The sequence below is a fragment of the Lynx rufus genome, unplaced genomic scaffold (genome assembly GCF_022079265.1).
Source record: "Lynx rufus isolate CCGP_SWC_20201006 ecotype Redwood Valley unplaced genomic scaffold, mLynRuf1.p SCAF_16, whole genome shotgun sequence".
Taxonomy (NCBI): domain Eukaryota; kingdom Metazoa; phylum Chordata; class Mammalia; order Carnivora; family Felidae; genus Lynx; species Lynx rufus.
Window position 1 is genome coordinate 7,786,961 of NW_025814830.1, and position 16,401 is coordinate 7,803,361.

Below are 16,401 nucleotides of genomic sequence, written 5' to 3' on the forward strand. Positions count from 1 at the left end.
CGGTGCCCCCACCCCTCGTGCTCCCCTGCCCACCCCCAGCCTCCCGCGGCCCCACGCTCAGCCTGTGCCAGGTTCAGGTTCAGGAAGGTGGCGTTGGTCCTCATGCAGGGGAGGGAGGTTGACTGTGAGAAGAGAGACAGGGTGAAAAGGATTTCCGAGGCTTCATGGGGGGGGGGGCGGGTGGCCTGCTGCCATCGAAGAGCATTCTACCTCCAGCACTGACCCAGGACCAGGGTTTGATGAAGGAAGGGGTGCCTGGCAGTGACTGATTTCCTGACCCCAGAAAGTTCACATCTGAGCTGGGAGATGCCATCCCTGACTCAGGGCTTCCAAAAATGCCTTGTCTGATGGGGGAGAGGAGGCTCCAGACTGGAGAATGACCAAGTTCCCAGTGTCTGAGAGCTCCTGGTCTAATGGAATGAAGCCTGCCTCAGGGACATGGCCTCTTGGACCTCTGGGGATGTCTAGTCTGATGGGGATGGTCCTGGTCCCTGACTCTGGGAGCCCCCAGTCTGATGGAGGAGACCTGGTCCCTGCCTCTGGGAGCTCCCAGTCTGATGGAGGAGATATGGTCCCTGCCCCTGGGAGCTCCCAGTCTGATGGAGGAGACATGGTCCTTGGCTCTGGGAGCCCCCAGTCTGATGGAGGAGACATGGTCCTTGGTTCTGGGAGCCCCCAGTCTGATGGAGGAGACATGGTCCCTAACTCTGGGAGCTCCCAGTCTGATGGAGGAGACATGGTCTTTAACTCTGGGAGCTCCCAGTCTGATGTGGGAGACATGGTTCATTGACTCCGAGAACTACCAGTCTGATGGAGGAGACCTGGTCCCTGTTTCTGGGAGCTCCCAGTCTGATGGAGGAGACATGGTCTTTAACCCTGGGAGCTCCGAGTCTGATGTGGGAGACATGGTTCATTGACTCCGAGAACTTCCAGTCTGATGGAGGAGACCTGTTTCTGGGAGCTCCCAGTCTGATGGAGGAGACATGGTCCCTGACTCTGGGAGTCCCTACTATGATGGGCAAGACATGGTCTTCAACATCTGGGAATTCCCGGACTGATGGAAGGGACATGGCTCCTGACCACTGGGAATTCCCAGTCTGAGGGAGGAGACAAAATTCCCATCACCCAGAAGCCTCTATCCTAATGGAGGAGATTTTTCCTATTTCACTTTGAGAGAAGAATGTCCCCCTCTGATGGTAGAAATTCTGTCCTCACTCTTACCCTAATGCAGAGGCCGAGACATGATGCCAACTGTCTAGGATCTCCCAGTCTAAAGAGGGAGTTACGATCCACCCTCGTACTATACATCCAGTCTGATGGGGGAGGTACACTCCCATCATTAACCCACTTTCCCAATAAAGTAGCGGAGGCAATAGGTCTACCCACCTGCAGGAAAAAGGGTGCCCTACGCTCAGACTGTGCCTCCTTTCTTGAGACCTTCAGTCTGGTGTACTTCTTATATGAGAGAGGAGGCGTGGAATCCCCCTTTGGTAGCCTTCGGTTCCATGCAGGAGGCCTATCTACCCCTAGTCTAGGCTGTCGGTTTGACAGAAGAGGCCAAAAACTCCATTTGGAGATCCCCAAGTCAGAGGGAGGAGAGGGAGCCCCTTCTCTCAAGTCTGTTGGGGACGCCGATCCACCCTTCGTCCGTGCTTCCCTCCCCGCCCTGGAGGAGACAAAGCCCCGCTTTGGGAGCGTCTGTCTGAAAAGATACACCCTCTGCCCCCCTCTGACACACTCACGGGCCACCTGCAGCTCAACTTCCAGGGTCTCGGTCTTGCCCTGCAACGTGACGGTCTTGAGGGTGTAGCGGCCGGCATCCGTGAGGTTCAGCTTCTGCACCAGCAGTGAGCAGTTGGCGAAGCCCACCTCCCGGCCTGTGTGCGCGGGGCCTGCGATCCAGTTGCCTGACGGCAGTTGGCTGAGCAACCGGCCGGGCTCCGAGGCAGGCCCGCGGTACCAGGCGTAGACCAGCAGGTCCTTGGGGTAGCCCTGGACGGTCAGCGTCACATCCTGGCCCTCCATCGGCCTGGTGGGCACGGGCACAATCGTCATGGCGACCGCTGCCGCTGAAGAGAGAGTGGGGGGGGGGGCGGGGGGCTGGGTCACCGGGCCTGCACCTGGCGTGGCGTCCCCCTCCCACCCCCGCGCCCCTGCCTCCCCCGCAACTGACTGGTGCCGCCCCGTGAGGGGCCCCGGGGAAGGAGACAGAGGAAGGAGCTGACTTGTGTGGCCGTGGAGGTGGGTTTTGTGTCCCGACAATGCCTGCCGGGGAGCTCTGTCTTCCCTCAGGAGATTGGGGCACCCCAAGGGTGGGGGCCGTCTCTCCCGCCTCAGACTAAGAATTTCCAGCCCTCGGGGGATATCTCTCCCGCTTAACTAGAGGACCCTAGAGAGTCAAACCATGTCTCCTCCATCAGATTGGAAATTCCCAAAATATAGGGGCCATGTCTCCCCTATCAGATTGGAAATTCTAGAATATGGGGGGGGGCATATCTCCCCTATCAGACTGGAAATTCTCAGAACATGGGGGCCCTGTCTCCGCCTCAGATAGTTGGGAGTTGTGTACCCCAGGTTGTATCTCTTTTGTCAAACCAAGAGACCTCAGGATGTGGGGGCCATAGTTTCTTATCAAATTGAAAGATTCCAGAGGGTGGGAGGCCATGTCTCTTCCATCAGATTCGAAATTCCAGATTATTGGGCTGGGTCTCTCCAATCAGGCTGGGGACCCCAGAAGCTGGATGGGGGTATGTCTACCCCATCAGACTGGAAATTCCTAGAAAGTAGGGGGAGGCTTTACTCCCCCATCAGATTGGGAGTAACCCAAAGGTGGGAACTATGTCTCCCCCATCAGACTAGGAATTCTCAAAAAAAAAAAAAAAGAAAAAAGAAAAAAAAAAGGACCATGTCTCCTTAAGACCACATCTCTCCCATCAGAATACAAAGTCTCCCCAAGGTGAACTGACTGTCTCCTCCATCTGACTGGAAGCTCATTGAGGGTGGGTGTCATGTCTCCTCCATCATTGCTTAAAGTCCATGGAGTGTGAGACATTGCCTCTTCTCTCTGACTGGCAGCTCCTCGAATAAGGAAGTCATGCTTCCCTATTCCAGGATCATCTCTCCAAGAGCAGAGACCATGTCTCCTCCATCACATCAGAGTCTCCCCCAGATGGGGATCAGGGTAGAGTCTCCCTTTCCTCTGTCTCTCCCTGGCACTTGCCACGGGGTTGCTGACAGTTCAGGAGGCCCTCGGGGGTGCTCTACCCACTCCCTGCACATACCTGCACACTTGGGCACCCCCCAACTTGGCCTGCACAGGCAGGGCTTGGGGCGGCACCTGGGGTCATCTGGTACATCTCCCTGTCTCTGGCCAAGACCAGCTACCCAGGCCCCAGGTGGGGTGGGGCAGGAGGTACACTTACCTTTGGGGATGCCATTTCTGCTTTGGGTGAAAGAGTATCCACCCTTTGGATGAGACCCAGCCTGTTAGTAGGAGGGAGGGAGGAGGGAGGGAGGGAAGGACTGTTCCCACCGTCCCTGGGGGCATGGTGGCCACTTGGGAAGGAACCAAGGCAGAATTAAGGAGGCCTCAGTGTTCAAAGCCACCATCCCCAGGGGATGAGAAAGTGTCCCCTGAGGATCCTGATAGCTCTGAAAACACCAGCTGTGTCTGCACTACCCCCAGCCCCCAGGTTGTTTAAGGACAGAGGCAAGACGATGATTCCCTGGCTGTGTTTTTCCACTTGCCATCAGCTGGCTGTGACTTTCCGTGTGTGTGTGTGTGTGTGTGTGTGTGTGTGTGTGCATGCACGGTCCTCTGGGCCAGATAACTGGGTAATCCAGTCGGCCGCACAGGAGTTCACCTGTCTGTGTGGAGAGAATGGGTCAGCCCCAAAGCATCTGTGACCGGCTGAATTTAGAACAGGGGCACTCACAGGAAGGGACGTCTGAACGTTTTCCCGCCCTGCCACTTCCCGATGTGGACAGGTACACACTGAGGACTCTGAAGGGAGAGTCTGATTCATTGTTTGTTTTCCAGGCGACAAGGCATGGACCGTCTCCAGATGAAGAGGGGGTCCACCCGATATGCCACTCTGTGACTTGGCCAAAGAATGGGCTGGGAAGCTCTTAACTCTCCAGTGATCTCCTGGGCACATGGTGCGCTAACTGTTGGTGGAGGGGCCAAACCTTCATAGTCCAACTGGGCCTCCATGGGGAGGGGGTGGTGGTCAGGCTGGGGGCGACTCACCGGAGAGCTTGACCACCACCGAGGCGGATCCGGAAAGCAGGGTCTTGGGGTTCTTAGCAATACACGTGTACGTGCCCTCCTGGGCCGCCGTCATGCTAGTGATGTTGAGGTGGTCTTGCCCGTTCTTGAGGGCCCGCCCGTTGAAGGCCCACACATACTCGGGCTCTGGGCAGGACTGGGACACGCACCACAGGGTGAGGGACGTGTTGAAGTCCAGTTTGATGGTACAGCCCGTGCGGGTGGTGGAATCTTGGAGGATGGCCACGCGTTCTGGGCCATCTGTGGGGGGCAGGAGGGAGAGAGACGGGGCAGTAGAGCGACAGGGGAGTAGAGATGGGCACCCTGGCTTCCTCTCCACCATGCTGGGCCTCTGGGAGTGTGTGGGCCTAGCGGAGGGAGAAAGCTCTGGCTTTTTCGGATCCCACACACATCTCTAACTTGCTCTAGGATCTCGAGAATCACTTTCCCCTTTCAGGGGACCTGTTTTCTCATCTGTAGAAAGAGGATGTTGGGCCAGACAAAATTTCAAGATATTTTTGAAGTCTATGGCCCCATTAAAAAAAAAGAGAAGAAGAAGAAGAAGAAGAAGAAGAAGAAGAAGAAGAAGAAGAAGAAGACGACGACTAGACTATCGGTCTATCAGTTTCTCATAAGCCATTCTAAGAGTCTAGAATTCTAGGGCTCCAAGAGTCAATGTTTCTAGTCAATGCTTCTAGGTTCTAGGATTCTAAGATTCTAGAGTCTATGTTTCTAAAATTCTAGGATTGGGTGCCTCTAAGATTTTAGAATTAGATTCTAAGATTCTAAGAATCTCTGCTTCTAGAGTTTCTAGGATTCTCAGAGTCTAGAATTCAGCGCTTCTTAAATCCAGAATTCTCTGGTCGTAGGATTCTAGGCTCTAAGTGTTTCTACATCGGCGGCCCTTGCGTACCTCTGTGATTTATTTCCCCCGGATTCCACACTGCATATCTGCTGCCCCTGGGAATGACTCCATGCTTTGGTTGTGTTTTCTTCTTTTGTCTCCCCCCCCACCCGCCACTCACTTCCCACCTCCATTTCACAACCAACCAGGCCTGTGTCTCTTCCCTGCTTGTATTGCTTCAAACTGAAGGATTGGTCCGTTTCAAGGGTGGTTTTTAGTCCTTAGGACATGGGTCAAGTGCATCCCTGAGAAAGGGATCCTTGGTGCCTCACCCCAGCTCACCTACTGACTCACTGTGTGCGCCCTTGGGCACCCTCTCCTGGCCTCGGTTTCCCCATCTATGAGGTTTGGGCGCAGGGTATCTCTAGCGGGGCCAGGAGGACTCACAGTACACGGTCAGGTTGACGGGCTCGCTGCGGCTGACACTGACCGGGTTCCAGACCTCACACTGGTAGGCTCCCGCCTCCTCTCTGCGGACGCCATGCCGGGTCAGTACCCGGCCATCGGGGGACTGGCCGAGGCGGATGGCGATGGGCAGGGCTTCGCCGTTGAAGAACCAGCGGACCTCAGCGGGGCTGGGGCTGCTGCACGCCAGGCGCAGGGTGTCTCGGCGCTCGACCAGTGCCGTGTTGTTGGCCGTGACCACAGGCTGGGCCAGGATCTCTGTGGGGCAAGAGACAGAGGGGGAGGGGGCCGGGCACTGCCTGCTCCCCCGGCCACCCCCGCTCTAGGCAAGGGGCATGGCTGGATCCTGGGGGCGTCTCTGTAACCCCCAGCCAGAGGGGCAAAGAATGGGATAGGAGGCAGTCCTGGAAGCCATCCTGAAGGAGGCGAGCATTTTAATGTTATTTTGTCTTTATTTTTTTTTTTAACGGTTTTCCATTTTAATTTATTTTCATTTTAAGCTTTATCAGAGGGGCCGGGACGCACGTGGGAAGGCTGGCCGTGGTACAGGGGAGGCCGAGGGGGGCGGGGCGTCTCACCATAGACCTGCACGTGTCCGTAGCCCACGTCCGTCTGGAGCTGCCTGTTGAGGGTCTGCAGGATGTAGGTGCCCGAGTGCCCGGGCAGGGCGCCCCGGATGTCCAGGCCGCCGTCGGGGCGCACAGCCTCCCGTCCCGTGTGGGCCGGGCCAGGGGTCTCGTCGCCCGTGCTCACGATGTAGCTGGCCACCAGGTACGTCAGGCTGAGCGTGGGCCCCGCGTACCAGTTGTAGGCGAGCACTTCCCCCGAAAGCCCGTGGACGGTCAGTGTGACGTTGTCCCCCTCGGCTGGCTGGGCAGGCTCGGGGGTGATAGAGATGTCGGCCCCCGCGCTCAGGAAGGCGGCTGAGGAAGAGGAGCCGGAGGGGGCGGGTGAGGCCGCCGTGGCCACTGCCCCCACTCAGTGGAGGAGGAGCCGTGGCGATCTCCTGGCACGCGTGTTCCTGGTATACCACAAGCGCCTAATCAGTGTGAGCCAGGTGTAGGGTCTCCGTCCTGCGGTGGGACTGAGGATTGAATTCGATGGGCTCTGCCTGGGGTCTGGCCCAAAGCCTTGAGCGCAAGCTCCTAGCACGTGCTCGGCCTGCCAGAATTTGGATTTCCTGGGGGCCCAGAGGGTTTTCCTGCCGAGAGAGTCACCAAACCCGGGCTTGCACAATCAGGCTGGCTCGTCTAGGCCCGGGGCCCGGACTCTCAGTCCGGTGCTCGTCCTCCGCCTCGGCAGGTCTGACCGCAGCAGAAAGTAGGGGCGGGACGAATTGACTCCACCCTTTTCCCTCCAACCCGGGAGATAAGCCCCAAACCCGACTAGCTGGTCAGGGCTGCTTGGGTTTGAGTTGTATGTGTGGTTGCCCAGAAGGGGCGGCCGGGGAGGGTTCTCGGGGAAGAAGTGCTTGCACGCCTGGCCCCGGTTTCTGGTACTTTCCAGGCTGACACATCCTGGCGAGGGGTGAGGGCTCTGGGTCTAGCACTCAGCCCTGCCACCACTGACAGGCTGAGCCCAGCCAGCGGCTTCCCCTCTCCGAGCCTCGGGTTTCTCGTCTAGGAAGAGGGGGGGTCCTGAGCGGACCTCCTTTCTAGGGTGGCTGTTAACACCCAGAAAACATTTAGAGTAAGTGCTAGTGAACGCTGCTTATTGTGACCTTCGGACGACCCTGGGAGTTTAGCCCATTTCACAGATGAGGAAACTGAGGCTGAGAAAGGCAAGGTGACTGCCCAAAGCCACGTCCTCAGGGAGAGGCAGAGCTGGGGGTCAGGGCTCGCCCCAGCCACGCTTTTGTAGCTCAGTCAGGGTTTGCCACGCGAGCGAGGGCGGGTCAGTGACCCCCCTGCTTTAGCCTCACACCCCGATCTTAGAAAAATCTCTGAGGTCCACCCTGCAGACTTCTCTGGGTGGCTGGCCCTGGCCGGGGCCTCTTGGAGGAGCAGACGGGGCCCTCCCTACCCAGCACGCTGGACTTCTGGCTCGCCCCTTCCCTCTCCCGGACTGGCGTCCCTGCCCTTCCCCGAGGCCCCCCTCCCCGGGGCCTGCGGTTGTGGGGGGCACCGTTCTCGCTCACCGCTGAGGAAGAGACAGCTGCACCCCGTCAGTGCCATCTTTCGCCCCCAACCCGGACTCGAAGACGGCGGCGTTGGCGTCCCGATGCTCCGAGGCCCTTCCTGGTTGGGACCTGGCTCCGTCTGGCGCGGGACCTGGGAGGGTTCGGTGATTTGGAGCCGGGGGAGATCACCTGAATTTGGAGGGATCGAGTCACCGAGGATCTGGGGCCCCGTTTGGGTACCAGAGCGGGTGTGGCAGGCACCGGCCAGGGGTCACGACCCGGCCGGGCCTCCTGGGGCGCTGCCTAACCTCCTTGTGCCGAGGGCCCGGGCCCGGGGTTTGGTACCAGGAGGAGAACCAGGTCGCCGGGGAGGAGGAGGGCGGGGGAAGATTTTAGGGCAGTTCTTACCCCGGGCCCTGGTGCACTTGGGGGTCACCAAAGAATAAAACCAATCAGCAGCGACTGCCGTTTTCCAGCCTCTGCGCCGTGGGTGACCTTCCGGTATCTTTTCGGGGGACTTCCTGTGAGGTGGGCACTGTTAGAACCCGCATTTGCAGATGGGGAAACTGAGGCGCCAGGCACGGGCTCTGACTTGCCCAAGTTCCTGCAGCGAGAGGGAGTTCGAACCCTGCCCTGTCTCCAAAGCCACCCCGAGGGAAGGAGGCTCGGCGGCTACGTGCTTTCTTTGGGGCCGTGCTGCCGACTGGCTTCCTGCACCGGGTGAGAAGCGCGCATTCTGTCTTTCCTTCTGAGGCCTTCTTTTCCCGTGTCTGTCCGATGGGTCTGCGGAGCCTCTGGGGCCACAGAGGGCCCTGTTTTGACCCTGGCTCTGCACTTCCCCGAAGTGGGGCCGGAGGCAGTCCCTTGCCGAGTCTCCATGAGCTGCTCTGCGAGACACGGATGGTGGGCGCCTGGGTGGCTCGGTCGGTTGAGCGTCCGACCTCGGCTCAGGCCATGATCTCGCGGTTGGTGAGTTCGAGCCCCGCGTCGGGCTCCGTGCTCTCAGCTCAGAGCCCGGAGCCTGCTTCGGATTCTGGGTCTCCCTCTCTCTGTGTCCCTCCCCTGCTCATGCTCTGTCTCTCTCAAAAATAAGTAAACATTAGGAAGAAAAGAAACAGGGATGGTGTAGGCCCTCCTCAGTTTTGTTGAGCACAATTAGCGTGACGCTCCCTGTCGGGACTTGAACCAGCACCTGGCGGAACTGGGCCCCCAACACGAGGTCTGGTTGGTGTCACCGTTATTCAAAGGGCAGGCGCTGGGCCCTGAGCCTCCACGACCCTGAGCAAGTTACAGAGTCCGCGGGGCCTCAGTTTCCTCATCTGTGAAATGGGAACAATGACAGTCCCCACCTCATAGGGCCGTCGTAAAGATTAAGTGAGTAAACCAGTGTGAAATGGTTGTGAAGATGCCCAGCACAGGGCAAAAGGCCAAGAAACCACTCATTGATTCAACAAATATTGAAAGGGCATCTCCTGCCTGCCGGGCACCGTTCTAAGCGCAAGTAGATAAATTCCCTGCCCCCTTGGGGGCAAACAAATACAATACAAACTGTCCCGTGTCGGATGGGCATAAGTGCGGTTGGGGCAAAAATAAAGCCAGGAAGGGGGGTTTGCGGTATTTAAGTTGGGGGTGGGGGAGGGGATCAGGGAAGGTTGTCTCTGGAAAGGTGACGTTGGCGATGCAGGGCTGGGCGGGAGGGGGATCTGGGGAAACGGTGTTGTCGACAGATATGTTATTACTGATACCTTGATGGCTTCTGGGTCCCCGGCCCTTCTCGGGCCCCAGTGGCCTGCCTCCGGGCAGAGGGCCGTCCCTGTGGCTCAGCTGTCCCAGTTTGCTCCTCGGGCACCGTGTCCTGAGCTACCCTTGCAGGGCGGGGCAGGGCTCTGATGGAGGGGTTGCGAGAGGTGTGGGTGCACTGGCGCCTTGTCTCCCCCCCCTCCCCCCGCCTGCAGCCTCACCTCACCCTTCTCTGTCCTGACCCAGGCCTCTCCCCTGAGCCCTGGGACCGCGTCTCAGAGTCATTCAGGACGCCTCCCCCGAGCTGTCCCTGGGCGCCGCTCGCTCACCTTGTCCCAGACCGACCTTGGCATCAGGCCTGCTTCTGCTCCTCGTCCTCTTATCAAAGGGGTTGGTGACACTGTCCACCCGTCACTGGGACAGAGAGACCCAGGCCTCTGTCCCCGACGCTTCCCCGCCAGCACGCCACATCCTGTGGCCCCTGCCTCTTAAATCTCTCTCCCATGTGTGCCTTTCTCTCCCTCCCTGTGGCCCCTGCCCTGGTCCAGGCACCCCTCCTGCCCTTTGTCTGGCCGCCCTCTCCCACGTCCTCCCAGGTTTCTGGCCCTGGTCTCGCCCTCCCTCCTTCCATGGTGCTCAGAACCTGCGTTACTCCCCGGCGCCCTCGGGAGAAAGCCCAGCTCCTTGGCATGGCCCGTGGGGCCCTGCATGGCCCGGCCCCTGCCGGCTCGACTGGCCTCTCGGACACCCCTTCCTCCCGGGAACTCTGTGCTCCGGTTATGCCGCCTCCCTTCTGCCCTCCCGGCCCAGCATATCCCCGCTTCCCTCTGCTCTGTTTCATTGCTTGCCCAACTCCTCCTCCTCCTCCTCCTCCAGAAAGCCCTCCTGGACTCTCGGGGGGGGGGGCTGGTGGTGGTTAAGAGCACCCTGACCACCCTGGCTGCTCACAGTCGGGGGGCGGGCCTGTCTCCCCATCTGGACTGTGAGTCCTGGGAGGGCAGGACCTGGGTCGTTGCGGTCACCACCGTGTCCCCATTGCCGGACGGCACAGGGTGGGGCACAGAGCGCTTGTGGAAGTGGACACCAGGGGCGGATGACAGGGAGGCCTGGGTGTCTGGTGATTCGCTATCTGGTTGAGGAGCAGGAGGAGGCCGTGGCTCTGAAAGTACTGGAACAGGTCCAGGCTTTTGTCCAGACTCTGCCACGGCTCCCGACCGCTCACAGCGTCTGCCGCCCTTGCCTTTCCGGATCCGCCCCGTTCCCCACCTCCCGGCCCCTCCGCTGGTGCTCCCGGACCCGAGCCTGGATGCTTGGTTCAAGTGAGAGCTGAAGTTTCTCGAGCACCTACTGTGTGTTAGGCGCCGGGCTAGGCAGGAGGTCATGGACATGAGTAGACAAAAGTCCCCGCCTCGGGGAACTGACCTTCTTTCTGTCTGGCGAGATAATCAGTAGGTGAATAAACACAACCACACAGAGCTTTGTATCAGGTGGGGGTAATGCCATGGGGAAAAAGAAAGCAGGGGAGGGAGTGGAGGGGGCCTGGGCACTGCCTTATGTCGGGCAGTGAGAAGACGTTGTAGGAGGCGACCCTGGAGTAGAGACTGAAGAAGGGAGCCGTGCCGAATCCAGGGGAAGAGCGTTCCAGGCAGCGGGCACAGCAGTGCCAAGGTCCTGAGGCAGGAGCGTGAGGAAGAGTGAGGGGGCCGCTGAAGGAACAGGGGCGGATCTGGCCGGCCTCATGGGCCGCCGGAGGGTTTTGGCTTTTGCTCTGACGCTGGAGCCACGGAAGGGCTTTGAGCAGAGAACGGATGGGGGTTTGACACTTCGGTATTTGTAGAAACTTCTGGCTGCGTGTGGGTAACAGACTGGCGTGGAGGGGGTGGCGGCGGGGCTGGGAGGGGCCGAGGAGGTGACTGCGGTAGTCCAGCCGTGTCCCGTATGGTGGCCACGGGCCGCTAACTTCTCTGAGCCGAGATGAGCTGTGAGTAAGAGGTACCCGGGCACTTTGTCCTGTGTACGAGGCTCCCATCCTTCCTGCCGGATGGCACCAACGCGGGCACCCGGGAGGGGGAAACGGCCGGACCGTGGGTACGTTTTACAGAGAGGCTCTTATTCAGGTTGGCCTTACCCGTTACCTTGTCCCGCAGCCCCCTCCCTCCCCGCTGAGGATCCATTTTGCAGACCGGGAAACTGAGGCTCAAGGCCATTGCCTCGGGAGGCCGGAGTGGGTGCGTCTTATCACAGCAGGCTGGGGACAAGGTTCTCAGGTCTTGTCAGCTCACTTCCACCCCCCACCCCCACCCCAAGCCCTCTTATCTGACCAGCCACGTCACTAAGTTCCCTAGGGAGCCGGCCCGGGGCCCTGTCCTTCATGGAGACCCCACCCACCGCGGACCTAATCAGTATTTGCTAGATGGAAACTAGCCTGGGCCCCTTGTGGCAAGACCCTTGTCCTCTCCTTCCCCTGGCAGAGACCTCGGAGCTGAGGGGCCGGAGCTAATCCCTCAGCGAGAGGCCAAAGCGGGTTTCTGACCCCCTTCCCTCCCCTTATCTGGTGAGAGGAGGCCCAGGGTGCTGCAATATTTACTCAGGGACCTGACCTCAAGGTGTGGCTTCCTGTGCCCGCCTGGCAAGGTCTGGGCTTGGTCCGGGGGAGGCTGTCCTTGGGGAGAAAGGACCCCAGATCCCCTAAAGTCCTCACCCCCGGGAAGAGCCCATGCAGGGGCGGGCCGGCGGGTGGCTCTGGGAGCCTCAGCCCTTTAGCGCGGGCTTTGCCCTTTGTCTGGACACCCATCCCCCGCTTCTGTCCTCTCACCTCATTCACCCGGGTTTTTCCTCGTCCTTCAATCATTTCACAAATATTTATCGAGCACCGACTATCTGCCAGGCTGCGCTGGGGATACGGGCAACATCGCTTTCCTTGTTGGGCTTCATCCCATTGGAGGGAGATGAACGCTAATCGAAAAACCGATAAGTCATATCACGTCAGGGACAGACAACTGCTATAAAAAAATAAAGTAGGGCAAGAGGGTAGGGAGTGACCAGGGAGGTCAGGGAGGGCCATGTGAGCTGGGAGCTGAAGGACGCGGTGGGGTCTGTGAAGGAACATAGGGGGAAGGGCGCTTTTGGCAGTTGGCACAGCAGGTGCAAAGGCCCTGAGGCAAGAAGGGCTTTGGTAAGGGTGAGGACAGTGAGGGGGCTGGTGTGGCCGGAGCTGAGGGAGGGAGGGAGGGGGCAGAGGGAAGAGGTGGTTACATGGGAAGCAGAGGACATAGGGAGTAAGATTTTGGATGCAAGGTGACCCATTATAGGCTAGTCGGGTGCATTTTATCCATCAGGAATACGGGAGGGGGGCGCGGATTTGGATTTAGAGTTAGGTAAAAACAATTGGATAACTTTTTATTCTGGAACATCTCCAGATTCCACGCACTCATCGAAAGTAGAGGGGAGAGCGATGGCTCCCTGCCCATCCCCCAGCTCCTGCCAGTCACGCCCCCCTTCCCCCACCCACCCACCCCTCGCCCCGGAGTGTTTCCTTCAAATATTCGGTCAGTATTGTTCAGGGTTCCTGTCTCTCATAAACATCATCCCTTCCTCAGCTTCCCTGGGGCATACTTTTCTTTCCTTTTTTACGATTTTATTTTATTAAAGAAATTTTTTAATGTTCATTTTTTTTTTTCGAGAGAGAGAGAGAGAGAGAGAGAGAGAGAGAACAAGTGGGGGAGGGGCAGAGAGCGGGGGAGACCCAGAATCCGAAGCAGGCCCCGGGCTCCAGAGCTGTCGGCACAGAGCCCGACGCGGGGCTCGAACCCCCCCAACGGTGAGATCGTGACCCGAGCCGGAGTCAGACGCCTTCACCGACCGAGCCAGCCAGGCGCCCCAGGGGTACGATTTTCTATAGCATCAAGTTCACCCGGTGCGGCGGTCCCCAAATCTAGTTGGAGAACGTCTTCGCCGCCCCCGGAAAGTGTCCCCGTCCCAGGAGGCAGAAATGGCCCAGTCGTTTGAAATGTCTACTCCAGACGTGGACTGCTTTCCTCAAAGTCTTCCATAGAATCCCAGCGTGCACCACAGGTGAAGATCCCCGGGTCTAAACTCCCGGGCTCCCCGCGGGCCCCCGGGTTCAGGAAGGGGCCTGCACCCCTACGGGCGGTTCGACCCCCGCGGCCAGCCCGGGGCCACCGGCTGGCCCTGCCAGCCAGTCTTCAGAGTGCGATGCCCTTTGCGTACAAAGAGGTTGAGCTCGGGAGGGAAGGGTTTTCCCCATGAATCATAATCAGTCCTGGTCATGGGCCAGCCCGTTTCCTTCCCCAGACGGTCACTTCCTCATCGGTATAACGAGGAGCCACAGCCCTGAGAATGCAGTGGTGACCGGGACTCCGGGGAAGGGAGTGGCGGTCCGCCGGGAGCCCTGGTGGGCAGAGCTCGGGTGGAGAGAGAGGGCGAAGGACCCCAGGGGCTCCTCGTCCCAGCCGAGGACACTGGCTCTTCCAAACCCGACCCGGGGCCCGAAACTCCACCATCGGCATTGGCCTCTCTGCATGCCGCCCCGTGGAAGGCAGATCCCCTCGGCCGGGCCGGGCCGATCCAGGCGGCCCGGGTTACATTGGGTCCTTCTTCATGGGCCGGAATGAGTAGAGGAGAAAGCCGGATGTTAGAAAGACCCTGGTTCTATTTCCAGTGGATCCGTTTTGCGGCCTGTGTGACCTGAACGTCCTTAGCCTCGGTTTTCCCATCTGTAAAATGGGAACGGTCACAGCGCCTCCCTGAGTAAACTTGTGAGGATAAAATGAAGCTAATCAGCGTGAAGGGGTTAGCACAGTGCAGGGCATGTTATGTCGCCTCCCCCCCCCCCCCCCCCAGGCCTGCAAGCTTCCTGAAAGGAGGCACTTGTCTGGTTTCTCTTCTCGTCTCTGCAGCCCGGGTGGGTTCATTCAACACAGCTCGGCGGACAGTAGGTGCCCCGTGAACATTTGTCGATGAATGAGTGGAGGCTGCGGATATGTAGATAACGAGGATCCGCACACATTCCCGTGTGTCACATACGGTCCTTGAGCCCTTGCCCCGTGCCTGACCCATCGGTGACCCCGGCGGCCCCGGCCCTGCCTTTCCGGCGCCTACAGTCCAGTGGAGAGACGAGTCTGTCCCCAGACGGTGGCCAGCCAGAGCGGGCAGGGCTGAAGCGGATGAACTCAGAAGGAGCTGAACCAGCTGGAGGGTCAGGGAGGGCTTCCTGGAGGAAGAGGTGTCTGAGCTGAGACCTGGGAGATGAGTGGGGGTGGGGCAGGCAGGGTGGAGTGCTGTGCCTGCGGGCGTGCTCCCAGCACAGGGAGCCAAAAGCGAAGGGCCTAGAAGCAGTTCGGTCTGGTGGACTGTAGACCGCAGATCTCAGGGTGGGGGTGAGGGTCAGGGGTGCTGAGAGAGGCCGAGGGGCCTCCTGGAGCCAGACCTCCCAGAGATTTGCAGGCTGTGGCGAGAAGCTTGGACTTTAAGGGCACTGGGGAGCCATGGATGGTTCTGAGCAGGGAGAGGCAGTACTGAGTTTGGGATTCAGAAAGATTCCTTGGGCTGTCTTGTGGGGTGGAGGGTAGGAGGGGGCAGGAGACCAGGTAGGAGGTGACGGGGAGAAATGTCCTGGCCCAGGGCTGGGCTGTAGAGACACCAATCTCAGGAGGCCCTAGGAGGCGGGTTCCTGTGCTTGTCCTTCCCTGAGGGTAGAAGGCGCCTATGCTCTGGGCCTGGGCAGCTGGGTGCATTCTCAGGGCACCCAGAAGGGGGAACAAAGGCGCAGAGGCTAAGGACAGGTGCAGGGAGGTGGCGTGCGAGAGGCTCCAAGCGGCCTGGGAGCTTGGCTGTGGGTCTGCACGGTCCTCTGCTGCCCCCTGCTGGTTCTGCATTGACATGGGTCCTGCCTGCAAGGCCGGCTTTAGGACGGACCCGATCAACTCACACCCCAACCGGTGATAGAAGATGACATTTCTGGGGCGGCCATGCTGCAGGGTGCACCCACGTGCACTGTCTCCACACCCCTCCCCCCGGGTCGCTGCCTCCTGTGGTCAAGCCAGACACCTGGGGGTCCCCCACTCCAGTCCCCCCCCCCCCAGCTTTCTCGGTGCCTGCGCATTCTCCTTCGCGACGTCACTCCCCCCCGGAGATTGTGTTTGACGCCGCTTGTTGTCAGTTCTCTGACGGCAGGGACCTCTGTTTCGTTCTCGGCTGTCTCCTCGGGGGCTACGACCACTGCATACAGCAGGTGGTCAATAAATGTTTGTTGCACTGATGAAGCAACAAGTTATTGTTTTTAAAGGTTTCTGGTGAAATTCTTTTTTCTTAAGTTTATTTTTTAAATTTATTTATTTTTGAGAGAGTGAGAGCGTGAGCAGGGGCGGGGCAGAGAGAGGGGATCCGAAGCAGGCCCTGCACTGTCAGCGCGGAGCCTGACGTGGGGCTCGAACCCACAAACTGCGAGATCATGCCCTGAGCCCAAATCAAGAGTCAGGTGCCCAACTGACTGAGCCACCCAGGCGCCCCTGAAATTCTTTTCTTTTCTTTTTTTTTAAGTTTATTTATTTAGCTTGAGAGAGAGAGAGAGAGAGAAAGAGAGAGGCAGAGAGAGAGAGAGAGCATCCCAAGCAGGCTCCATACTGTCAGCGCAGAGCCCGATGCGGGGCTTGAACTCACAAACCATAAGATCGTGAGCTGAGCCGAAATCAAGAGTCAGCCACTTAACACACTGGGCCACCCAGGTGCCCCACAAACGAGTTATTGGCGCTTAACCGACGCCCCCCAGGGGCCCCTCAGGATCCTTAACTTGATCATACCTGCAAAGTCCCTTTAGCCACGTAAGGTAACATTCACAGGACATTAGGACACAGACGACTTTGAGGGGCCATTATCAGCCTACCAGTCTTTTTTCAGCTCCCGGATAAATAAATAAATAAAAGCTACCGTCCGTTATGCTTTATT

General features: G+C 58.9%; 1 protein-coding gene across 1 annotated transcript; it reads right to left on the minus strand.

Annotated features, from left to right (window-relative positions):
* Window positions 1–1,519: 1,519 nt before the first annotated feature.
* CEACAM16 (CEA cell adhesion molecule 16, tectorial membrane component) lies at window positions 1,520–7,750 on the minus strand. Its single transcript, XM_047079092.1, is given in 6 exon segments — window positions 1,520–1,721; window positions 1,723–2,069; window positions 4,250–4,528; window positions 5,559–5,834; window positions 6,155–6,544; window positions 7,714–7,750. Coding segments are annotated over 6 exon segments (1,437 nt in total). The 3' UTR covers window positions 1,520–1,613.
* Window positions 7,751–16,401: the final 8,651 nt, after the last annotated feature.